At 44.9% G+C, this 27209-nt stretch overlaps 1 protein-coding gene across 3 annotated transcripts in view; it reads right to left on the minus strand.

Moving 5' to 3' along the window:
- ptpn5 (protein tyrosine phosphatase non-receptor type 5) overlaps window positions 1–27209 on the minus strand; it is a 143429-nt gene that overhangs the window by 40089 nt on the left and 76131 nt on the right. For all 3 annotated transcript variants that reach the window (XM_068046057.1, XM_068046058.1, XM_068046056.1), the window contains 3 exons: window positions 7938–8236; window positions 7239–7425; window positions 5787–5871 (listed from right to left, as the gene is read on the minus strand). In XM_068046057.1, coding sequence (XP_067902158.1) covers window positions 5787–5871; window positions 7239–7425; window positions 7938–8236 — 571 coding nt within the window. The remainder of the gene's footprint in view (window positions 1–5786; window positions 5872–7238; window positions 7426–7937; window positions 8237–27209) is intronic.

Consider the following 27209-nt stretch of genomic DNA (forward strand, 5'->3'; position numbering starts at 1 on the left):
GTGCAGCTGGAGCAAAGTCTGTGGCACCACTGGTGGCACAGCTGCACAGGAGGAGAGGAAGAAGGCTGGAAGAGCAATAGTGATAGGGGATTCAATAGTCAGGGGATCAGACAGGCATTTCTGCAGCAGTAAACGTGACTCCAGGATGGTGTGTTGCCTTCCTGGTGCCAGGGTCAAAGATGTTACAGAGCGGCTGCAGAACATCCTTCTGGGGGAAAGTGAACAGCCAGAGGTCATGGTCCACATTGGTACCAATGGCACAGATAGGAAGATGGATGAGGTCCTGAAAGCAGATTTTAGCGAGTTAGGAAGGAAATTAAAAAGCAGGACCTCAAGAGCAGTAATCTCAGGATTACTCCCAGTGCCACGTGCTAGTGAGCATAGGAATAGGAGGACTGATCGATTGAACACGTGGCTGGAGAATTGGTGTAGGAGGGAGGGTACTAGATTTCTGAGGCATTGGGACCGGTTCTGGAGCAGGTGGGATCTGTACAAGATGGACGGGCTACACCTTAACAGAACTGGAACTAATATCCTCGCAGGGAGATTTACGAGTGCCGTTGGGGAGGGTTTAAACTAGCTTGGCAGGGGGATGGGAACCTGAGGGGTAGCTAAAATTGGAAGGAAGTAAAGCTGGTAACAGGAGGTAGAAAAGTAGCTAGCGACATAAGAAGGCAGACAAAACAAATTCAAGCATCAACTAGGTTTACAATGCAGAATAATGTCAAGAAGACGAGGTTAAGGGCACTCTACCTGAATGCACACAGCATTCACAACAAGGTAGATGATTTAAAGGCACAAATAGAGGTAAATGGGTATGATCTAATTGCCATTACGGAAACGTTGCTACAGGGTGACCAAGACTGGGAATTGACTATTTAAGGATATTTGACATTTAGGAAGGATAGGCAAAAAGGAAAAGGAGGTGGTGTTGCACTGATAATAATGGATAGGATCAGTGCGTTAGTAAGGCAGGATCTCAGATTGGAAGAACAAAATGTGGAATCTGTTTGGGTAGAGCTAAGAAACAGCAAGGGGCAGCAAAATTGTTAGGAGCTGTTTATAGGCCACCAAACAGTCATGGTAGTGTGGGGCGTGGTATTAATCAGGAGATTAGAGAAGCATGTAACTAGGGTAATACAGTAATTATGGGTGACTTCAATCTGCACATAGACTGGGTAAACCTAGTGAGCACTAATGCTGTGTAGGACGAGTTTCTGGAGTGTGTTAGGGATGGTTTTCTAGAGCAGATATTGAGGAACCAACTAGAGAACAGGCTATTTTAGATCTAGTATTATGTAATGAGAAAGGGCTAACTAATCATCTTGTTGTAAAAGAACCTTTAGGAATGAGTGACCATAATATGATAGAATTTTACATTATGCTTGAAAGTAAGGTAGTTCAATCTGAAGCCAGGGTGTTAAATTTGAACAAAGGAAATTATGAAGGTATGAGGGGCAAATTTGCTGAGGTGGATTGGAAAAATACATTAAAGGTATGACAGTGCATAGACAATGGATAGTCGTCAAAGAATGATTACATAGTTTACAGCAACTATACATTCCTTCAAGGCACAAAAACCCCAAAAGTAAAGACAGGCAACTGTGGCTAATAAAGGAAGTTAAGGATTGTATAAGATTAAAAGAAAAGGCATATAAAGTTGCCAGAAATAGTAGTAAACCTGAGGATTGGGAGGATTTTAGAATACAGCAATGAAGGATGAAGAAACTGATAAAGAAAGGGAGAATAGATGATGAATGTCAACTAGCAAAAAACATAAAAAAGGAGTGTACAAGCTTCTACAGGTAAGTAAAGAAGGAAATGCTTGGCTAAGCCAAATGTGGGTCCATTACAGGCAGAGTCACGAGTATTTATCATGGTAAATAGAGAAATGGCAGAGAAGCTAAATGATTACTTTGTGCCTGTTTTCACTGAGGAAGATACAAGAAATCTCCCAGAATTAGAGATCCAAGGGACTAGGGAGAATGAGGAATTGAAGGAAATTAGTATTCGTAAGAAGGTTGTATTGGAGAAATTAATTGGACTGAAGTGGATAAGTCCCCGGGACCTGATATTCTACATCCCAGAGTGTTGAAGAGGTAGCTATGGAGATAGTGGATGTATTGGTGAACACCTTCCAAAATTCTGTCGATTCTGTAATGGTTCCTGCAGATTGGAAGGTAGCAAATGTCACCCCACTATTTAAGAAGGGAGGGAGAGAGAAAACAGGGAACTACAGACCTGTTAGCCTTACATCAGCAGTACAGAAAATGTCAGAATCTATTCTAAATGATGTGATAAATGGACACTTGGATAATAATGCTCTGATTGGGCATAGTCAACATGGATTTACGAATGGGAAATCATGTTTGATGAACCTGTTGGAGTTTTTTGAGGATGTTACTAACAGAATTGATAAAGGGGAGTCGGTGGACGTAGTTTTCAGAAGGCTGATGATAAAGTCCTCCACGGGAGTTTGGTTAGCAAAATTAAAGCACATGGGATAGGAGGTAATATACTGACATGAATTAAGGATTGGTTAACAGGCAGAAAACAGAGTCGGAAAAACAGACTAGTCTGTGACTAGTGGGGTATTGCAAAGATCAGTAGTTGGGCCCCAGCTGTTCACAATATATATCAATGATTTGATGTGAGGACCAAATGTAATAAGTTCGCAGATGACACAAAATTAGGTGGGAATGTGTGTTGTGAGGCTTCAAGGGGATTTGGACAGACTTAGCGAGTGGGCAAGAACGTGGCAAATGGAATATAATGTGAAAAAATGTGAGGCTATCCATTTTGGTAGGAGGAATAGATGTACCAAGTATTTCTTCAATGGTAAGAGATCAAAAAGTGTAGATGTACAAAGGGACCTGGGTGTCCTTCTGAATAAATCATTGAAAGCTAACATGCAGGTGCAGCAAGCAATTAATAAGGCTCATGGTATGTTAGTCATAGAGTCAGAGAGTTATGCAGCACAGAATCAGGCCATGCCGGCCATCAAGCACCTATCTATTCTCATTCCATTTTCCAGCACTTGGCCCATAGCCCTGTGTGCTATGGCGTTTCAAGTGCTCATCTAAATACTTCTTAAATGTTGTGAGGGTTCCTGCCTCTACCACCCCTTCAGGCAGTGTGTTCCAGATTCCAACCACCCTCTGGGTTAAAACATTTTTCCTCAAATCTCCTCTAAACATCCTGCCCCTTACCCTAAATTTATGCCCCCTGGTTATTGACACCTCCGCTAAGGGAAAAAGTTTCTTCCTATCTACCCTATCTATGCCCTTCATAATTTTGTATACTTCAATCAGGTCCCCCCTCAGCCTTTTCTGCTCTAAGGAAAACAACCCTAACCTATCCAGTCTTCCTTCATAGCTGAAATGCTCCAGCCCAGGCAACATCCTGGTGAATCTCCTCTGCAGCCTCTCCAGTGCAATCACATCCTTCCTATAGTGTGGCAACCAGAACTGTACACAGCACTCCAACTGTGGCCTAACCAGCGTTTTATACAGCTTCATCATAACCTCCCGACTCTTATATTCTACGCCTCGGCTCATAAAGGCAAGTATCCCATATGCCTTCCTAACCACCTTATCTACCTGTGCTGCTGCCTTCAGTGATCTATGGACAAGTACACAAAGGTCCCTCCGATCTTCTGTACTTCCTAGGGTCCTGCCATCCATTGTATATTCCCTTCCCTTGTTAGTCCTCCCAAAATGCATCACCTCACCTTTCTCAGTATTAAATTCCATGTTAGTCTTTAGCGCAAGAGGATTTGAGTTCAGGAGTAGTGAAGTCTTGCTTCAATTGTATAGAACCTTGGTTAGAGCACACCTGGCATACTGTGTGCAGTTTTGGTCCCCTTCCCTTAGGAAGGATATTATTGCCATCGAGAGGGTGCAACGAAAGTTCACCAGACTTGTTACCGGGATAGCGGGACTGTCCTATGAAGAGAGATTGGAGAATTTGGGCCTGTATTCTCCAGAGTTTCGAAGAATGAGAGGTGATCTCATTGAAACCTACAAAATACTTAAAGGGATCGACAGCTAAGATGTTTCCCCCGGTTTAGTTTAGTTTAGAGATACAGCACTGAAACAGGCCCTTCGGCCCACCAAATCTGTGCTGACCATCAACCACCCATTTATACTAATGCTACACTAATCCCATATTCCTGCCACATCCCCACCTGTTCCTATATTTCCCTACCACCTACCTACACTCATGGCAATTGCGAATGGCCAATTTACCTATCAACCTGCAAGTCTTTGGCATGTGGGAGGAAACTGGAGCACCCGGAGGAAACCCACGCAAACACAGGGAGAACTTGCAAACTCCACACAGGCAGTACCCAGAATTGAACCCAGGTCACTGGAGCTGTGAGGCTGCAGTGCTAACCACTGCACCACTGTGCCACCCATTGGGGAGTCTAGAACCAGGGAATACAATTTCAAAATAAGGGGGAAGCCACTTAGGACAGAGATGAGGAGAAATTTCTTTACTCAGAAGGTTGTGAATCTTTGGAATTCTCTACCCCAGAGGGCTGTAGAAGCTCAGTCATTGAGTATGTTTAAAGTAGAGATTGACAGATTTCCATATACAAATGACATAAGGGGATATGGGGACAGTGTGGGAAAAAGGCACTGAAGTGTTTGATCAGCCACGATCATATTGAATGGCGGAGCAGGCTCGATGGGCTGAATGGCCTACTCCTGTTCCTATGTTCCTATCACCTTGCTTAACCCCTCCATTGTCTCTAAATTGTCACACTGCTTGTATAACATCCAGTACTGGGTGAACAGAAATTTCCTTTAATTAAATATTGAAACCATTGCCTTCAGTCCCTGCTACAAATTCTGTTCCCTAACCAACGACTCAATCCCTCCTCCTGACAACTGTCCGAGGCTGAGCCAGACTGTTTTCAGTCTTGGTGTTAGATTTGATCCCAAGATGAGCTGTCAGCCACATATCTGCGCCATCACTAAGACCACCTATTTCCACCTCCACAACGTCATCCTACTCCACCACTGCCTCAGCTCATCTGCTGAAACCCTCATTCTTGCCTTTGTTACCTCTAGACTTGATAATCCCAATGCACTCCTGGCTAGTCTCTCACGTTCTACCCTTCATAAACTTGCGGTCAACCAAAACTCTGCTGCCTGTGTCCTAACTCACACCAAATCCCATTCACCCATCACCCCTGTGCTCGCTGACCTACACTGGCTCTTGGTTAAGCAGCATCTCGATTTTAAAATTCTCATCCTTGTTTTCACATGCTTCCATGGATTCACCCTTCCTTATCCAATCTCCTCCAGCCCCACAACCCTCCAGAATACCTGCACTCCTCTAATTCTGGCATCTTGAGCATTCCTGATTTGAATTGCTTCACCATTGGTGGCTGTGTGTTCAGCTGCCTTGGCCCTAAACTCTGCAATTCCCTCCCTAAACATCACCGCCTTTCTACTTCATTTCCCTCCTTTAAGACACTCCTTAAAACCAAGCTTTTGGTCATCCGACCTAATATACCCTTATGTGACTCACTGTCATACTCGCCCTTGCGAAGCACCTGGGGGTGTTTCATTATGTTAAAGGCGCTATATAATTGTGAGTTGTGTTTGTTGTTATGGGGTTGCAGCTCTTAGTGCCAGAAATCAGTGAGTCAAACTACAGTGTTCTGCTCAGAAGAAATTAATTCAAGCAACAGTTGAGGCTAGGAGTAAAGTCCTGACCAGGACAACCTTGCTGATGTGACAATGCACTCAAAGTTGCCATTTGTACAATTTACTCACTTGGGAGGATTGTCTTATAGCGATTCTTCAGTCCAAAGCCTGGAATATCAAATTCCTTTGGATCAACAAAATTCATCGGTATTTCCTGCAATGAGGGGAATGAAAGTATGAAGGAAAAGATTATATTAACAGCATATTAAATATTATAACTTCAGTATTCTAAAAAAAGGTTCTGGCTGCTATGGTCTATCCATTGTTCATATATTGATTGGGATTGGCTTTAGGCAGTTAATGTGATCTGGTAAGACAATGCTATTAAGGAAACTGTGAAATAAAATCACCTTGGACTGTATGGATTGATAACCAAACCTCAAAATTCCTCAGCCCAATACAGGGTGTTTATTGGCTGCATTACCTTGTTACCTCAACCCAGAGTTGCAGGGCTGAATTTTATGGCCCCCTGGGATGAGAACGGAGGCCAGTGGGGCCCATAAAATTGCATGGGAACGCGGGGGTGGAATGCCCGTCGCCTTCCCAATGCCTTGCAATTTACTCTGGAGCGGGAAAGGCTGAGAATGCTTTGGTAGACACCAAAGGCTGAGGACAGCCTTTCCGCCCCAGGCCAATTGAGACCCATAAGTGGCCAATTAATGGCCACTTAAGGGCCACTTCCCACCTTCACTTCAATTTAATGGAAGGTTTTACCTCACAGCCTCCTAACAGGGTCAGGGGATCCCTCCTTTTGGGGCAATCCAGGGCTCCCCATCAGGAACCACTGTCCCCCCCCATGAAGACCACCTCCCACCCCATCGCTGGGACTTGCCTGAATAGCCCCGGCGACCCCGACCCTCACTTACCTGTCGTGGGGTCTCCTCCTCTCTTTGTACTACAGGGCCCTGGCCCATTGTGCCAGTGCTGGTTCTATGAAAGAGCTCTGCAGTTAGTCTCATTGCCTTGCTGTTTCCCCCTAATGTATTTATTCAGTTCCATTTTGAAAGTTAATATTGAATCTGCTGCCACCGCCCTTTCAGGCACTGCATCACAGATCACAGCAACTCACTGTGTAAAAGAATTCTCACCTCTCCTGGTTTTTTTTGCCTATCACCTTAAATCTGTGTCGTCTGGTTACTAATTCTGCTGCCACTGGAAACAGTTTCTCCTTATTTATCAAACTGCTTCATGATTTTGAACACTTTTATTACATTTCCTTTAACCTAATCTAAATTGAGCAGGCTACATTTTTCCACACTGGGAGGCGATTAAAAAATAAAACAGTGGGAAATACTGCGCTGGCGCATTAAACATAGGTTAGGTATTGAGTGGTGACTGGGCACTGATCGAAGGCCAGGTGCTGCGTGCAGGCCAGGTGCCAAGTGTAGCTGGCCACTGAGTAGAGGCCAAGTGCTGAACAGTAATATGATATACTGAATTCACTCCCAGTCAGAATGGCTACATGCAGCAAAGGTTCCTTTGCATTTTCCTCCTGATTCCACATTTCTTTATATTACTTACAAGGAACTCTCTCTGGAGTGTGAAGGAGTCCATGGCTCGTTCATGGAGTATCTGTGAAGTGAGTAGGTTGGATGCTCTTTGCAAGTATTCCCATGCTGACTGCTCGCTGGGTGACAGCAGCTGCCCATCAGCTTCTTCACTTCCTGGTGTACACATGTCCAGGGTCAGGGATACATTAGAACCTCTCCTTTAGGGTGGAGAGAAATCAGATTTCACAAAAGACATTTGACTACCTGTCACTTATTTACAGCAAAAGTAGTGTGATTTTACTGTGAAATGTGCATTAGAGACCATCCCGTCCCATGTATCCTGTTTTCTGCTACATTTTGGAGCACTTACTCCTATGCAGCTGATTGTATATACATAGGGTCTTTCTCACTCTACCACAGCGCAGTCCCTGCTGGATTGAAATCTCTCAGTCCAGTGCATGCTACTTTCTGATGACTTGAGAACTCAAGAGGCACCCAATCTGGGTACAGGAATCAAGAGTGGGATTCTTCCCTCGTGTAGATCCTGATATCAGCAGCTTTGGCTGGAATCCAAAATGTCTGTAATAGTAACTGCTCCAAGAAGTAATAGTGCTGTGTGGACTGAGGCTTCATTTTGTTGGCTTGTTTTTAGCACAAGGGCTTTGGCATTTACTAGGACAAATATCTAATTTCTTTTAATAAACAGAACCATTGCAATCTATACATTTACCTCTCCTGAAGTCCCACCGGTTTAACTGCAAGTGTTGACTGATCCGCTGACTCAGATACTGAATCTGTGGAGCTCTCAAGGGCCTGGACCTGGTTCTCTGCCTGTTCCTGGCCCTCAGACTGGCAAAAGACTTGGCCATCAATATCGTCCTGGTCAAGATCTTTGAGCACTGGTTCAGTGGTTTCATCCATTTTTTCTTCAGGCCATTCCGAGTAGGTGAAAGAGGGCTGTCGGCTCATTGACTGACGTCTTGTCTCTGATGAGAATTGGCCGATGACTGTTTTAAGACAATAGAGGATCTGAAAAGAGAAACAGTTTTTTAAAAATAAATGCTGAGACATGTCTGTTTTAAAACCAATGGCATCATCTACATTTTTTTCATTTGGTGTTCATGCACATTAAGATGAGGAACAATCATGCCTCGAATTACATACAGTTATCTAACACTAATACGACAAGTATCATATTGCACCATAAAAAACTGCCTGACAATATCCTTCAAACTTCATACTGTTCTGAATACAACTACCAATTAGTGGCAAATTATTGCTAATTTTGCTAAACTCATGTCTATCAGAGATTGGACTTCTACCCAGTCCCTCATTTGAGAGAGAAATTCAAATCCTATGGGCAGGATTTAAACCCCATTCCAGAGGTGAAATGCCAGTGCATCCAATTCATGTTCAACCTGACCTGAAAGGGTTCAATACCAATATCAGGGGTCTGAATCCCTGGTCTGGATATCCTTCACCTTGACGAGCACTTTATCAGTTCTTGGGCTGAATTTTATTGGGACGCAGCCGTTTGCGGCGGTGCCCTTTGAACTCGGCGGCACGCCCGTATTTGCCAGCTGCCGCCGAGCCCCCACGATTAATATTGCGGGGGCTCATTAGAATCACGGTGTTGAGCTGCCTTCCCCATATTACGTGGTGAGAGGCGGGATATTTGGCGCAGTGAGAGTCTTTGACAGCTGTGCAGCAAGTGCTCGGGCCCTATTTTAAGCGCCCCAGCACCTGCTTCCTGACAGATGTCAAAGAAATACTTACTTGACTGCTGAAGAGTGGGGCTGCTGTAAATCAGGCAGCAAATCAGAAAGAGCTGCAGAAATCCAGCAGGTCAGGCAGCATCTGTGGAGAGAGAAGCAGAGTTAACTTGTCCAAGTTCACAGACCTGTAAGTTAACTCTGCTTCTCTCTCCGCAAATGCTGCCTGACCTGCGAGTTACCCCAGCACTTTCTGCTTTGCTGTCACATACTTACCCTGCTGTGTCCCAGTGTGCTGGAAAGTTACGATCCTCTTCTCCCACTCAAGTGTAACATTCCTTCTTGTAGGCATGCCGCACCTGGGTGAATAATCTTAAATTTGCACATTCCAGGACGTGAGACTTAAATACACCATAAAAGATATTACAGAGGTTTACAGAGAACACACTGACACAAGTGGGAATGCACGGGTGTCACAGCAAAGTAAATACGTCTTTCACTAAATGTTCCTCACATTGCACAGTGGCGCAGTGGTCAGCACCGCAGCCTCGCAGCTCCAGGGACCCGCGTTCAATTCTGGGTACTGCCTGTGTGGAGTTTGCAAGTTCTCACTGTGACAGTGTGGGATTTTGCTAGGTGCTCCGGTTTCCTCCCACCGCCAAAGACTTGCAGGTGATAGGTAAAATGTGTCCTTTTCTCAGTGTGAATGATGTGTGCCAACATGTAGTGCCAATGTCACATCCCTTTGCACCGTTGGCCCTTCAGAAGAGCCAACGTATGCAATAACATAATTGACATGCCACCATTACTCATGAGCATCTCCACGGATGCAGTGACATGGACATTGGCTCAGTCAGCTGCTGCCTCTAGTGGTTTACACAGGGATGCTGCAGATGTGGACCGGTGCACAGCAGGTGAGCGAGGGTGATATGTGGCTTGCAGAGCTCATGTCGGTTCCTATGGAGCAGACAGCCTTTGTCTGATAAGACACTGCCGTATATTCCTACCTCACTGCTAGCCCTGTGTGCAGAGCCTGGGTGCCATCTGCCCTCCCATGCGTCTTTCATATTGTAGGTTCTCAGCGTACTCATAGTCCGAGGAGGAATCCTGTTGACGTCTCTCCTCATTGTGCCAGGCCTATTGGATGCATAGTTGTGCAGAGCAGCAAAATCCCGTAGTACAGGACATCACCTTATCCATACAGGCATCGGAGGCGCTCTTTCAGCATGCCGATATCCTGCTCGATGGTGGCTCATGTAGCTCAGTGGCTGGCATTGTATCTCTCCTCTGCAGCAGTGGTGGAGTCTTCCACCAGTGTTGAGAGCCATGTCTACAAAGGGCGGAACGGTGGCACAGTGGCGCAGTGGTTAGCACCGCAGCCTCACAGCTCCAGGGACCCAGATTCAATTCTCGGTACTGCCTGTGCGGAGTTTGCAAGTTCTCCCTGTGGTCATGTGGGTTTTTGCCAGGTGCTCCGGTTTCCTGCCACCGCCAAAGACTTGCAGGTGATAGGTAAATTGGCCATTGTAAATTGCCCCTAGTGTAGGTAGGTGTTAGGGAATATGGGATTATTGTAGGGTTAGTATAAATGGATGGTTCTTGGTTGGCGCAGACTCGGTGGGCCGAAGGGCCTGTTTCAGTGCTGTATCTCTAAATAAATAAAAATAAATCTCCAAGAAACCACCCCTCCATCTGAGCCATTTCAGTGAACAGTGGAGGCAGCCAGGACTGGCGCAATATCCAGGTGTTATAGCAGCTGCCTGAGAAGCAGTCACACATTCGCTGCAAGCATCTGCTGTGTTCACATACCAGCTTCACCTAGATTGAGAGGGCTCCTTTAATGGTGATGTCTGCAGGTGGTAACGTGGCAGTAGGCCTGATGGCCACATGAGTACAGTCTATGAACATTACAACCTATGGTTCTTCGGCAATGGTGCCAGAACCAATGGCCCTCTGGACCTGACTGTGAGAGTCTGTCCTGAAGCAGACATCCTCACTGGCCCTCCGGTGCAGGGGATTGGTGACCTCCCTGATGCAGCGGTGCAATGCTGACTGTGTGACCCCACAAAGGTCTCTGGTGGGCCCCTAAAAGGCTGCAGAGGCGTCAGGCTTGAGAACCGCTGCCACTATGAGGAACAAAGGCATGGAATGTCCACCGGAGCCCATGGACTGCAGGCCATCCTTGAGCAGGGCGCAGAGACATGTCACCACCCTCTCTATATGCACAATCTCTTCTGACACAGGTGCTCTGACATCCGATGGCATGGCATGTCATGTGGGGCCTGGAGATGCATGACAACTGTAATGGTGGGTTCCCCTTGGGGGCTGCTGCTCACAACCAAGGGACTCTACATGGATCACACCTGCCTGTTGATATTGCCTCTGGTGCATACGGATCCTCACGTGCAGAGGATCACACAATGTAGGATGAGTCACACCTATTTCCATGTGATAAATAAAGTTGAACCCTGCATGTATTCGAAGGTTCCAGCAGGGCATGGACTGGTGTTGATGGGTGCATCAGCTGCTTTCCTGGATCAACTATGTGGTGTGCCATGGCATTGCCCATCTTGGTCAACACTCAGAATGGCACAACATGACTACATCAAGATCCTACCAGCTGAATCGATTGCCCCACCATCCATATAATCTTAATGCTCCTGCCCTTTCTGGCACCCTCCCCACACACAGCATGCCTAGTGTGCCATTGCCCCCTCACAAACACAGAGCGTACACTGTTAACGGAGGGATGGTACACGGTACCTCCCTTCATGCCAGCACAGCTTTCCCTCCAGTAATCCCAGACGCCCTCCCTTTCAGAATGCAGAGTGCGACCCCTGTGTATCCCCCCTCCCTCCCAGAATGCAGAGTTAGACCCCTGTATATCCCTCTCCCTCCTCCCTTCCATAATGCAGAGTGAGGACCTGCCGGCTTTTCAGATCGTGAACAGGACGGCACGTGACGGCCGCCCGTTCAATGAAAAATCCGGCAGTGTCCGTGGAGAGGAGGCGGGCTGCATAATCAGCATAGGTAAGTAAGCATTACCTTATGCTAATTGTGGTGCCGCCGCTGTATGGCGGGGGGACGGCATCGAGGTCCCACCGCCACCGGTAATATGCGGCGGGCCCGTCTCATGGTCGCGGGTCGAGGTGGGCCTAATCCCGTAGCATTTTATCGGCCCCTGCATCGCGACCCGCGGTGTCGAGGGGCTGGTAAAATTCAGCCCCTTATGTTTGTATGTTCTTATATAATTTTGTATCTACAGTAAAATACAAGTTCCCTGATTGCACCTTTCAACCTCGAAATGTTTGTATGATTGATAGTGCATGAAATTAATTAGGATAGCTGTCAGTAGATAATGCGGTCTTGAATTTTCATGGGGTTTTCCCAATCCCCTGATGTAACTTCAGTGGAAGATCCAAACAAACCTGGAGAAATCTCACAAATAACCGTTTTTAGCTTTTTTTCCGGGGTTCCACGAATCTTCTGCCAAAACTATGGCAGCAAATCAGGAGAAGCCCCCATGGAAATTTCAGGCGTACCCTTTGAAGTTGTTTCTTGCTTGTTATTGACTCAACTGAATAACAATATGTGGTGTTAGAATTGGAAGTAACATAACCTTAATCTACCAGGATATTTTAATAGGAGGTGCAGAAGGAAATAAATATTTGAAGCCAGGTAAACTCCATCTGAAAAGCCTGGCATTGTTAACTTTGAATTTCTCTCGGAAAGTTAGTGAGTTGTGGTCAGCGTATGTTAAAATTTCCTTGTATCCGTTATTAACATAGACCTCACAATGTTGAAGGGCTAGCTAAAGTCCCAAAGCCTCCTTTTTATGGTGGAATATTTCTGCTGATGTTTATTTAATTTTTTGGAAAAATAGACAATTGGCCTCTCAATACCTGAATCATCTTCCTGGAGTAAGACAGCTCCTACACCCTCATCATTCGTGCCAATAGCCACCTTAAAGGATCTGTAAAAGTTTTGTGCTGCTAACACAGGTTCATGTGTTAGAATAGCCTTCAGTTTCTTGAAAGCCATCTGGCACAGTTCTGTCCATATTTTAACATTTGTCTTTAATAGATCGGTCAATGGTGCAGCTGGGGTGCTGAAATTAGGGACAAATTTGCCATAGTAACCACACATTTCCAGGAATCACATTATCTGTCTCTTGATTTTGGCAATCGGGAAATCTATCAGGGCTAGTACTTTTGCTGCCTTTGGCAACACCCCACCTTGGCCTACAACATTTCCCAAGTAGGTCACTTTGGACATAGCGAACTGGCTTTTAGCTAAAATTGCCACTAGGTTCGTATTTTGTAAACCTTTGAATAATGCCCAAAATGGTTTAGCTGGTCTTCCAAGGTGTTGCTGTAGACTAGGAGGTCATCAAGGTAGATGACACAGTTGCTTAAGCCAGCCATCACTTGATTCATCAATCTTTGAAAGGTTGCTGGGGCATTCTTTAAACCGAATGGTATGACTTTGCATTGGAATAGACCATCTGGCATTACAAAAGCCGAGATTTCCTTAGCTTGGGTAGTCATGGAGTCTTACCAATACCCTTTTAATCAATTAATTTTACTGATGTAAGTGGACTTGCCTACTCAGTCAATACAATCTTCAAAGCGAGGAATTGGGTACGAATCTGTTCAGGTCACTGCATTAACTTTTCTCTAGTCGATCCAGAGTCTCTTAGGTCCTTCCGATTAATAACTGATAAAATAGGAGAACTCCAGCTGCTCTGACTAGGTTCGATTAGGTCATTGTCTCGCATGTATTGGATCTCCTCTCAGACTTGAGGCAATTTATCAGAACTCAGTCGATATGGGTTATGTTTAATAGGTGGGGTCTTCCATACATCCACATCATGAATGGCCAAAGAGGTGCGACCCAGTTTGTCCCTACATACTTCCCCAAACTCTCTTAACATTGTTGCTAGGCCTTTCCTCTGCTCGTCAGTTAGATAATTAAATACTGTGTCTAGCCTCCTTAAGATTTCTGTGTTAGCTAATTTCACAGTCGGGGGTTCAATCTGAGAATTTTCCAGGTTCCCTCCATCCTCAACTGTCCTCACTAACTGGCATACATTCACTGGTTTGTGTTGTTCCTGATTATAATATTTCTTTAATATGTTTATGTGGCACAGCCATTGTTTCTTTCTCCGGTTGGGGGTGTTAATCAAGTAATTGACCTCATTGATCTTTTTCCCCATGCAGTACGGGTCACTAAACCTGGCTTTCAGAACTTCGCCCTGTAATGGCAACAGCAGCAGGACCTGATCCACTGGTCTAAATGTCCGAGCTTCAGCATGTCTGTCTGCCTGCCTTTTTGTGATCTACTGGGAGGCTTTAATGTGTTCCTTAGCCACAGTACATGCTTTAAAAAGTCGCTCGCGGAAGTCTGATACATAATTTAACAATGAGGTTCCCCCCACCGACCCCTTGAGCCAGAAAATTTTCTTTGATCCACTCAAGAGGGCCTCTTACCTCATGCCCGTAGATCAATTCAAATGGACTGAAGCCTGTAGATTCGTTGGGTGAATTGCTAGTGGCGAACAGCAGAAAAGCTAATACCTTGTCCCAAAGATAGGAGTATTCACAGCATAGACTCTGATCATGGTTTTCAGGGTTTGGTGAAACTGTTCCAGAGCCCCTTGTGACTGTGGCTGATATGCCGAGGATTTTAGTTGTTCGATGCTGAGGCTATGCATAACCTCCCTGAATACCTGGGCCATAAAATTGGATCCTTGATATGATTGGATCTCTTCAGGCAGTCTGTAGCAGGTGAGAAACTGGGTCAGCCCCTTGACCACAGCTTTTGCTGTGATTTTCCTTAGGGTTATGGCCTCTGAGAATCGAGTTGCCATATCCGTGATTGTTAAGAGATATTGATAACCTGTCCTAGTTTTGGGTAAAGGTCCCACACAATCTACCAGAACTCTGCTGAAGGGTTCTTCGAAAGCAGTATGGGTATTAGTGGGGCGGGCCTGATTGCAGGCCGTGGTTTTCCAACAACCCAGCAGGTATGGCAGGTCATATAAAATCTAGCCACATCTTTATGGTGGTGAGGCCAATAAAAGTGCTGGCTTATCCTGGCCTGGATCTTTTGGTACCTACATGCCCAGCCATTGGGATTTCATGGGCAATCCTCAAGATTTTCCTACAATATCTGGGGGGAACTAAAATTTGGTGGACCACTGTCCACTCCTCCTCTGCAGGTCACTGTGGACGTCTCCACTTTCTCATCACTATCCCGTTTTTTAAGTAATAGCATTCGGGAACCCCTTTTGTCTCTGCCTCAGAACAGGCAGTCTGCTCTATTCTTTTTAAGTTGCGGTCTGCCTGCTGAGCCTCAATCAAGTAGGGTTTGCTAAACACCTCCTTCTTCTCTTCTAAATCGCCCAAAAAAGTTTTGGCCAGCCAGACCTCTGGTCATCTGTCCGACTTACTGGCTCAGCTCTCTCTAGCAGAGCTCGCTTAGCCATGGACCTGGTCACTACACAGTCAGGGAATATTCCACGGACTTCCTCCTGTAACTGTTTCATCTCCCTGGCCTCATTTGTCTTGTCTAAGACTACCGAAGAGGTTATCACTCTACCCCCAGCCAAATCAGTGCCCAACAGCAAATCTATTCCAGCCACAGGCAGACTAGGGACAATCCCTACCATAACCAGTCGAGAGATTAGGTCGCACTATAAGTGGACCCGATATAGGGGTACGGGCATGTACCACCGCCTTCAATGCCTTTTACCAGAACCTTCACATTCACTGAGCTCTCTAGTGGGAAGGTCATGCCTTTACACAGTATTAATGATTAAGTGGCCCCTGTATCCCTGAGCAGAACAGTTGACTTGCTCGCTTCATTAGAGGGGTACAGGATACCTTTCCCTTCAAGACAAAATCCTGGTAACCCTCAGGGATTTTGTCAGTTTCTACCACACCCATGGTGGTATTCCTAGAGGGGTCCATTACCCTGGTTGTGGGCATGGACATGTCCGCCATGCCACATGCCAGGGCATTCTTTCCGGGACTGACCTTGTGAATCCCAACAAAACTATTGGCTTCGCCTTTAATTTCCAGCAGTCGGTTTTCATGTGCCCTGCTTTACTACAGTGGGAATACATGGACCTTTGAGAATCATTCCTACCCTCTGCACTTTCCTTCCTGACTTGTGGAGGGGCCCCTGTGTTCTCACTCCTATTCTCCCTTTCACTACCACCCCATCACTGTCACTATCCCACTTTCTGTCCTTCCTGGACCTCTGGGGATTAATAGGGAAGGGTTTTCCCTGATTAAAGGGTTTGTGCGTGAGTTCATAATTGTCTGCCTTTTAGCAGCATCTTCACCTTTGTGACCCTTTTTGTTCCTCAATATGGGTCTTTGTATTAATTGGGATACTATTTTTAAATTCCTCTGATAGGAGCACTTCTTATAAATTCTCATACGAGGGTTCTGAGATCTCATCTAACAATTGAAAGCCATGTGTTTAACTCGCTCAAATTTAAGGAAGGTTTGAGCAGGCCTTTTTTGAGCATTTCTGAATTTTTGTCAATATGCCTCAGGGGACTAACTCATAGGCATTTAAAATAGCAGTTTTGGTTTGCTCATAATCTAAAGAGCTTTCCGCTAACAACATGGAGTAAGCTTCACGAGCTATTCCCACTAATTTGCCTTTTAAAAGAAGGGTCCAAAACTCTTTTGGCCACTTTAACCTGAGAACAATTTTCTCAAAAGAAATAAAGTACGATTCAACCTCACCCTCATTAGATTTTGGCACTAATTGTGAGTATCTCATAAAGTCAAAGCTTTGCTCTGAATTGGGGTCAGTTTCTTTTTAATCTTTCATGGGATGTGGGCATTGCTGGCAAGGCCAGCATTTGTTGCCCACCTCTAATTGCCCTTGAACTGACTGCCTTGCATGGCAATTTCAGAGGGCAGTTAAGAGTCAATCACATTGCCGTGGGTCTGGAGTCACATATAGACCAGACCAGGTAAGGATGGCAGTTTTCCTTCGCTAAAGGACATCAGTAACCCAGATGGGTTTTTACGACATTACTCAGACTAGCTTTCAATTCCTGATTTTTATTAATTTATTGAATCTACTAATTAATTGAATTTATTGAATCTACTAATTAATTGAATTTAAATTCCACCAGCTGCCACAGTGGGATTTGAACCCATGTCCCCAGGGAATTAGCCTGGGACTCTGGACTACTAGTCCAGTGACATTACCACTACGACACCGCCTCCCCAATTTGAATTGCTAGTGGCACCCACACTTTGCAATTTCAGTCTTTCCCTCTTTAACTCAAACTGCCTTGCCTTTCACTCCCTTTGAATTTCAAACTCTAATTTCATTCTCCATCTTTCCATTTGAATTCTAAGTAGCTAAGGCTACTTTGTCAGTCTCAAGTTCCATGCCTGTTTCTTCTGGTTCTGGGTCAATACCAAATGACTAGCTAGAGTTTTAAGGATATTGGGATTTCTTGCTTTCGGCCTTAAAGTTACTCCCACCAGGTTAGCTACAGCTTTTAGTTCGTCAACATTTAATTAATTCAATGCACCCCAAGATATTTGTTTGGTAGGAATATGGGATTAGTGTAGGATTAGTATAAATGGGTGGTTGATGGTCGGCACAGACTCGGTGGGCCGAAGGGCCTGTTTCAGTGCTGTATCTCTAATCTAATCATAACTCTTCCTGTTCTACAAACGTAGCCATGTCTTAAGTGTTTTAACGCAGTAAAAATGAGAAAACCTGCTGATTAATTTTTACAGTTTTATGATCAATTTACCTCCCGTGTCTAATTCACTCATTTAATCTAATGTTTCAGATCCTGGACGAGCCCCCAATCTGTTACGGACAGGTGGGAGATGATAGGAATGGTTTCCTCTTTTTTCACCTCTCAACTGACTAAAGGTAGTGTGTTTTTAAAAAGTGTTCTAACCCCTGAGCATTTTAATGGTCATCAAACAGATAAATGACAGGTTTTCCCATAAGTTTAAAAGAATATAAATCAATGCACCCCAAGATAACTCTTCCTGTGCAAGATTATTATACAACACCAGAAAATATATGCCTGGCTGCGAACTGTACAGCTTTGACGTGGACAGCAGCAGTCTGGGCTGGCTAGCTGGCTCCCAAGCAATAGCAAGGACACTGGCAGAGTAGAGGATACACATATACAAGAAATATAAGAGATTAAAAGATAAAATGTGTTTAGGTCTGATGGTTTTAAAAAGAGGTCACTGTAAAACGTGCTTTTTCCCCAGGGTGAAGACTTGAAACGTTGCAGGCCTGGCTTTCTGTTTTTTCTGGTTCAGGGAAGAATAAAAAGAACTTGGAAGGTTCAGGAGGAAGGATGTGACGTTGCAGGCTTCTCTTGTTATATCTCAGTCACAGTTCAATGGCAGGATCCTGGTTTGATTTCTCAGGTAGGGAGTTCAAAGCCAACTCCAGTTTCTGCCTACATGTAGTTTGAAGATGGTGATCTTAAGCAGGGTCTTTCCTCTTCACTGGAATAGATAGAATTTTCACTTTTGACCTAATAACTGAATTATAACCAATACTGATTCCGCTCCAATTGTTCCAGAATGCACTGCTGCTTCACTCGCGTGCTGCTGGTCATAACCCTTTCTCCTGATTGGTCAGTTTGAATTCGGGCCACTTTGGTGCACCTCAAGTCTGTTTGGGTTTGTTTCAGAAGTTCATTATATAGTTAATAATTTCTTCTTGCATGAGCAGCGACACCTTCCTTAGGTAAGGAGACCAAAACTGCACACAGTACTCCAGGCATGGCCTCACCAATGCCCCGTATAATTTTGGTAAGAGCTCTTTACTCTTTTACTGCAATCCCTTTGTAACAAAAACTAACATACCATTTGCCTTCCTAATTGCTTGCTGTACTTCCATAGTAACTTTCTGTGTTTCATGTACAAGGACACCCAGGTCACTCTGAATATAAACATTTCCCAGTCTCTCATGATTCAAAAAATATTCTGCTTTTTATTTTGCCTACCAAAGTGGATAACTTCACACTTCCCCACATTGTATTCCATCTACCATGTTCTTGCCCATCCACTTAACATGTTGGTATCCCTCTGCAGCCTCTGCGTCCTCACCACTTACTTTCCCACCTAACTTTCTATTGTCAACAAACTTGAATACATTATACTCAGTCACCTCATCTATGTCATTACTATAGATTGCAAATAGCTGAGACCTAACTATTGATCCTTGCAGTACCGCACTAGTTACAGCCTTCCAACACAAAAATGTACTATTTATCCCTACTGTCTGCTTCCTATCCATTAACCAATACTCAATCTATGCTAATTTACTATCCCCAATCCCATGAGTCCTAATTTTGTGTAATAACCTTTTATATGGTACCTTATCGAATGATTTTTGAAAATCCAAATGTGCTACATCCAGTCGTTCACCCTTATCCATCTTATTAGTTATATCCTCAAAAAATTCTAACTGATTTGTGAAACCCTTTCATTAATCTGTGTTGGCTCTGCGTAATCATATTATGATTTTCTAACTGCCCTGTTAACATGTCCCTATGAATAGATTCTACCATTTTGCCTACTGCTGATGTGAGGCTAACTAGCCTAGTTTCCCCCATTTTCTCTCTTCCTCTTTCCCTAAATAGCAGGGTTACGTTTGCTAACTTCCAGCCCTTCAGCACTGTTCCAGAATTTAGCGAATTCTGGAAGATCAAATTCAATATATTCATCATCTCTGCATCCACCTCTATCAAAACACTAGGATGCAGGTCAGAAGGTCCAGGGGATTTGTCACCACTTGGTCCCATAAATTTCTCAAGGACAAACTCTTTACTTGTACTGATTTCTTTAAGTTCTTCATATTCACTAGACCCTGGTTCCCTATTATTTCTGGAATGCTTTTTGTGTCTTCTACAGTGAAGACAGATCAAAAAGTATTTGTGTAATGTTTCTACCATTTCCTTATTCCCCACTATATTTTCACCTGTCTCTGCCTCTAATGGGCTCACGTTTACTTTCAATAATCTCTTCCTATTTACATAACAAAGAAATGTTTACCATTTAAAAAAATTCTTTATTTTATTGATGATTAAGTGCCGCTTGCCAGCACTTTCGAAGATACCAACCATCAGTTTGCTGATGATCAAGAGTAGACTAATGGGGCGGTAATTGCTGGATTAGATTTGTCCTGCTTTTTGTGTACAGGACAAATATGGGCAATTTTTCAAATCGTCGGGTAAATGCCAGTGTTGTAGCTGTACCGGAACAGTTTGGCTTGGGGTGGAGTACTAATGCTGGAAGGTTGTCAGGGCCCATGGCAATCTGTTTTTAATGTCCCTCTTATATTCCTTTTTCTCCTTCTTGGTGAACTTCCTGGCCCTCCTTTGCTGAATTGTAAAATCCTCCCAATCCTCAGGCTTACTACTCGTTTTGGCAAAATTATAAGCCTCTTCCTTTAATCTAACACTATTTTTCACTCCTCTTGTTAGCCACAGTTGGAGCACTTTTCTCTGTGGGGTTTTTGTGCTTTAAAATGATGTATATTTGTTGACAATTGTGTATTAATTCTTTAAATGCTAGCCATTGCCTGTCCACCATCATACCTTTTAATGTTGTGTCCGAATCTACCTTAGCCAACTTACCCCTCATACCTACATAGTTTCCTTTGTTTAGATTTAAGACCGAGTATTTGACTTAACTAAATCGCTTTCAAACACAATATATGATTCTGTCATATTATGGTTACACTTCCCTAACCTTTTTTAGGGGCGGCACAGTGGCGCAGTGGTTAGCACCGCAGCCTCACAGCTCCAACGAACTAGGTTCAATTCTGGGGACTGCCTGCGTGGAGTTTGCAAGTTCTCCCTGTGTCTGCATGGGTTTTCTCCGGGTGCTCCGGTTTCCTCCCACAAGCCAAAAGACTTGCAGGTTGGTAGGTAAATTGGCCATTATAAATTGCCCCGAGTATAGGTAGGTGGTAGGGAAATATAGGGACAGGTGGGGATGTGGTAGGAATATGGGATTAGTGTAGGATTAGTATAAATGGGTGGTTGATGGTTGGCACAGACTCAGTGGGCCAAAGGGCCTGTTTCAGTGCTGTATCTCTAAACTTTTCCTACAAGATTATTAATTAACTCTCTCTAGATTCAAATTAGCCTGTTTTGTTGGTTCCTCGACATACTGATCTAGAAAACTATCTTGGATACATTCCATGAACTCGTTCTTCCAAACCATTACTGCAAATTTGGTTTGCCCTGTCATTATGAAGATTAAAGTGCCCCGTGATTACTGTACTGCCTTTTTTTATTTTCATTCCTGGGATGTAAGCGTCGCTGGCAAGGCCAGCATTTGTTGCAAAACCCTAAGTGCATTTATTGCATACTCCTCCACTTTCCTGAATTAAATTCTGCCCTGTTAATTGTATATTAATTGTGTTTAATTGTATGCAGATGGTGGGTACTAACTGGGGATTCACATGAGCCCTTATTCAGCAATAATTTGCTCTCTGACGCTCAGTTTGAGTTCTGCCAGGGCCACTCATTCCTGACCTCATTACAGTCTTGGTCCAAACATAGACAAAAAAGCTGAACTCAAGAGGTGAGGTGTGACGTCAAGGCAACATTTGACCAAGTGTGGAATCAAGGAGCCCTAGCAAAACTGGAATCAATGAGAATCGGGGGAAAACTCTCCACTAGTTGGAGTCATACCTAGTACAGAGAAAGATGGTTGTGATTTTTGGAGATCAATCATCTCAGTCCCTCAGGGTAGTGTCCTAGGCCCAGCCATCTTCAACCGTTTCATCAATGGCCTTCCCTCCATCATAAGGTCAGAATTGGGGATGTTCACTGATGATTGCATAATGTTCAGCATCATTCATGACTCCTCAGATACTGAAGCAGTCCGTGTCCATATGCAGCAAGGCCTGGACAACATTCAGGCCTGGGCTAATAAGTGGGAAGTAACATTCACGCCACACAAGTGCTAGGAAATGTGCCAATAAGAGAGAATCCAACCATCTCCCCTTGACATTCAACGGCATTACCATCGCTGAATCTCCCACTATCAACATCCTGGGGTTCACCGTTGACCAGAAACTGAACTGGACCAGCCATATAAATACTGTGGCTACAAGAGCAGGTCAGAGGCTGAGAATTCTAAAGTGAGTAATTCACTTCCTGACTCCCCAAAGCCTGTCCACCATCTACAAGGTACAAGTCAGGAGTGTGATGGAAGACTCTCCACTTGCCTGGATGAGTGCAGCTCTAACAAATCTCAAGCTGCTCAACACCATCCAGGACAAAGCAGCCTGCTTGATTGGCACAAACACAACATTCACTCCCTTCACCACCAATGCACAGTGGCAGCAGTGCGTACCATATACAAGACATATTACAGCAACTCATCAAAGCTCCTTCAACAGCACCTTCCAAACCCGCGACCTCTACCACCTAGAAGGACAAGGGGAGCAGATACATGGGGACACCACCACCTGCAAGTTCCCATCCATGTCATATACCATCCTGATTTGTAACTATATTGCCATTCCTTCACTGTCGCTGGGTCAAAATCCTGCAACTCCCTTCCTAATAGCACTGTGCGTGTACCTACACCACATGGACTGCAGCGGTTCAAGAAAGTGGCTCACGACCATCTTCACAAGGACAATTCACAAGCAGAGGCGGTGGCGTAGTGGTATTATCACAGGACTAGTAACCCAGAGACCCAGGGTATTGATCTGGAGACATGGGTTCGAATCCCACCACAGCAGAAGGTGGAATTTGAATTTAATTACTAAATCTGGAATTAAAAGCTAGTCTAATGATGGCCATGAAACCATTGTCGATTGTTGTAAAAACCCATCTGGTTCACTAATGTCCTTTAGGGAAGGAACTCTGCTGTCCTTACCTGGCCTACATGTGACTCCAGGCCCACAGCAATGTGGTTAACTCTTACATGCCTTCTGAAATAGCCTAGCAAGCCACTCAGTTGTACCTTATCGCTACGAAGTCAATATAAAGGAATGAAACTGGATGGACCACCCGGCATCGACCGAGGCACCAGAAACGACAACGGCAAACCCAGCCCTGTCGACCCTGCAAAGTCCTCCTTACTAACATCTGGGGGCTTGTGCCAAAGTTGGGAGAGTTGTCCCACAGACTAGTCAAGCAACAGCCTGATATAGTCATACTCACGGAATCATACCTTAACGACAATGTCCCAGACACTGCAATCATTATCCCTGGGTATGTTCTGTCCCACCGGCAGGACAGACCCAGCAGAGGTGGTGGGACAGTGGTCTACAGTAGGGAGGGAGTTGCCCTGGGAGTCCTCAACATCGACTCCGGACCCCATGAAGTCTCATGGCAACAGGTCAAACATGGGCAAGGTAACCTCCTACTGATTACCACCTACTGCCCTCCCTCAGCTGATGAGTCAGTACTCCTCTATGTTGAACACCACTTAGAGGAAGCACTGAGGGTGGCAAGGGCACAAAATGTACTCTAAGTGGGGGACTTCAATGTCCATCACCAAGAGTGGCTCGGTAGCACCTCTACTGACCAAGCTGGCCGAGTACTAAAGAACATAGCTGCTAGACTGGGTCTGCGGCAGGTGGTGGGGGAACCAACATGAGGGAAAAACATACTTGACCTTGTCCTCACCTATAAGCCTGCCGCAGATGCTTCTGTCCATGACTGTATTGGTAGGAGTGACCACCGCACAGTCCTTGTGGAGACGAAGTCCTGCCTTCACATTGAGGATACCATCCATCGTGTTGTGTAACACTATCACCGTGCTAAATGGGATAGATTTTGAACAGATCTAGCAATGCAAAACTGGGCATCCATGAGGCGCTGTGGGCCATCAGCAGCAGCAGAATTGCACTCAACCACAATCTGAAACTTCATGGCCCGGCATATCCCCCACTCTACCATTACCATCAAGCCAGGAGACCAACCCTGGTTCAATGAAGAGTGCAGGAGGGCATGCCAGGAGCAGCACCAGGCATACCTCAAAATGAGGTGTCAACCTGGTGAAGCTACAACCCAGGACTACTTGCATGCCAACCTGCATAAGCAGCATGCAATAGACAGAGCTATGCGATCCCATAACCAACGGATCAGATCTAAGCTCTGCAGTCCTGTCACATCCATTCGTGAATGGTGGTGGACAATTAAACAACTAACTGGAGGAGGTGGCTCCACAAATATCCCCATCCTCAATGATGGGGGAGCCCAGCACATCAGTGCGAAAGATAAGGCAGAAGCATTTGCAACAATCTTCAGCCGGAAGTGCCAAGTTGATGATCCATCGCGGCCCCCTCCTGAAGTCCCCAGCATTACAGATGCCAGACTTCAGCCAATTCAATTCACACCGCGTGATATCAAGAAACTACTGAAGGCACTGGATACTGCAAAGGCTATGGGTCCTGACAATATTCCGGCAATAGTACAGAAGACCTGTGCTCCAGAACTTGCCGCACCCCGAGCCAAGCTGTTCCAGTATAGCTACAACACTGGCATCTGCCCAGCAGTGTGGAAAATTGCCCGGGTATGTCCTGTACACAAAAGGCAGGACAAGTCCAACCCAGCCAATTACCGCCCCATCAGTCTACTCTCAATCATCAGTAAAGTGATGGAAGGTGTCATCAACAGTGCCATCAAGCAGCACTTGCTTAGCAATAACCTGCTCAGTGATGCTCAGTTTGGGTTCTGCCAGGACCACTCAGCTCCTGACCTCATTATAGCCTTGGTTCAAACATGGACAAAAGAGCTGAACTCAAGAGGTGAGGTGACAGTCACTGCCCTTGAGATCAAGGCAGCATTTGACCAAGTATGGCATCAAGGAGCCCTAGCAAAACTGGTGTCAATGGGAATCAGGGGGAAAACTCTCTGCTGGTTGGAGTCATACCTAGCGCAAAGGAAGATGGCTGTGGTTGTTGGAGGTCAATCATCTCAGCTCCAGGGCATCACTGCAGGAGTTCTTCAGGGTCGTGTCCTAGGCCTAACTATTTTCAGCTGCTTCATCAATGACCTTCCTTCTATCATAAGGTCAGAAGTGGGGATGTTCGCTGATGATTGCACAATGTTCAGCACCATTCACGACTCCTCAAATACTGAAGCAGTCCGTGTAGAAATGCAGCAAGACCTGGACAATATCCAGGCTTGGGCTGATAAGTGGCAAGTAACATTTGTGCCACACAAGTGCCAGGCAATGACCATCTCCAACAAGAAAGAATCTAACCATCTCCCCTTGACATTCAATGGCATTACCATCGCTGAAACTCCCACTATCAACATTGACCAGAAACTGAACTGGAGTAGCCATATAAATACCGTGGCTACAAGAGCTGGTCAGAGGCTAGGAATCCTGCGGCAAGTAACTCACCTCCTGACTCCCCAAAGCCTGTCCACCATCTACAAGGCACAAGTCAGGAGTGTGATGGAATACTCTCCACTCGCCTGGATGGGTGCAGCTCCAACAACACTCAAGAAGCTTGACACCATCCAGGACAAAGCAGCCTGCTTGATTGGCACACCATCTACAAACATTCACTCCTTCCACCACTGATGCACAGTGGCAGCAGTGTATACCATCTACAAGATGCACTGCAGCAACGCACCAAGGCTCCTTAGACAGCACCTTCCAAACCCGCGACCTCTACCACCTTGAAGGACAAGAGCAGCAGATGCATGGGAACATCACCACCTGCAAGTTCCCATCCAAGTCACACACCATCCTGACTTGGAACTATATCGCCGTTCCTTCACTGGCACTGGGTCAAAATCCTGGAACTCCTTTCCTAACAGCACTGTGGGTGTACCTACCTCACATGGACTGCAGCAGTTCAGGAAGGCAGCTCACCACCACCTTCTCAAGGGCAATTAGGGATGGGCAATAAATGCTGGCATAGCCAGTGACACCCACATCCCATGAATGAATAAAAAAAAAATTCGGGATGGGCAATAAATGCTAGCTTAGCCAGCGACGCCCACATACCATGAAAGAATATTTAAAAACTGAGTAAAGATAGACACAGAATAAATCTGTGATTGTTGGGTTAGGAGGTGTATGCTTGTAATGTGCAACTCTAAATAAAAGTGTGTAAGGATTGGCTCCAGTTCTATCCTTCACCGATTGGCTTTCTGGAATAGAATATGGTAGCAGAGAATGGTTGCCTAAAGGTGAAGGTTGGAAGCTAAGAAAAACAATTTCAGACGGAAAACAACGATCCTTGTACCCATTGTGAAAAATAGCAGTAAGCAAGTGTAAATTGTCAGGGTATGATTACCCTTCGATATTCTCGGAGTCTGAACCATATGACCAGTGAAAGAATGCAGTGGATATGTGGACACAGGTTTCGTCCCTCGCAAAGAGGAAACAAGGCATGGCCTTGGCGTTGTCACTTCCTGCAAAAGGTAAAATCCGAAGTAAGGTATTTTGTGAGCTGGATGCCTGTCAGTTGGATAGTGATGAAGGTCTGGATTTTCTATTCGAGTTCTTGCTTGAAATTTACAATAAAGACGATCTGCTAAATGCCTATGAGGCATCATCAGACTTTGATAGATTTTGGAAAACATATGGTCATTCCAGGGAGAAATATATCGTGAAATTTTACATATTGTATAAAAGATTGATGAAATTCAATTTAGGAGATTTCTGGATTAGTACCAGCATTTAAATTACTGGATTGTGCTGAATTATCTCATATGGACAAGCTGCTGGTTCTAACTGGTGTTCAGTTCTCAGAGAGGGAGACCCTGTTGGAATAGATGCCCGCTGCCTTGAAAAAAATTCCTGGGGAACCATTAATTTCCTTCAGCCTTCAATGGGACATTCCGTGGTCACACAAAGATTAGAGGAGTCAATGATTGCCAGATTTCAAAATGGTCCAGAGACTCGATGCAGGCGTCAGTACAATGGAAGGGTTAAAGATAGGCAGAATGAAGATGAAAGCATCTTTAGCAGATCTGGTTATCAGAGCAGAAGACAAAACTGCAACAGCAATAATAAATAAAAGAATCCCAGGAATGCCAGAAGAACAGTTTATTTATGCTCCAGGTGTGATTCAAAAGTATTTTTATGCAATGAACTGCCCAAAGCAAAGAGGCAGGATCCCCAAAATGACACATGATGCAAAGAATTCTGAGGAAGAGAGTGAAGGTAATGATGAATCCAAACAAATCATAAGATCATAAGGTGTTTTGTTTCTGTGATGAATTTGTTAGTCGCGGTGTTGTTTAACTGTGCAATGGATCTGAAGGTATGGGACAAAGAGAG

Source organism: Heterodontus francisci, chromosome 14, assembly GCF_036365525.1.
Source record: "Heterodontus francisci isolate sHetFra1 chromosome 14, sHetFra1.hap1, whole genome shotgun sequence".
Classification (NCBI taxonomy): domain Eukaryota; kingdom Metazoa; phylum Chordata; class Chondrichthyes; order Heterodontiformes; family Heterodontidae; genus Heterodontus; species Heterodontus francisci.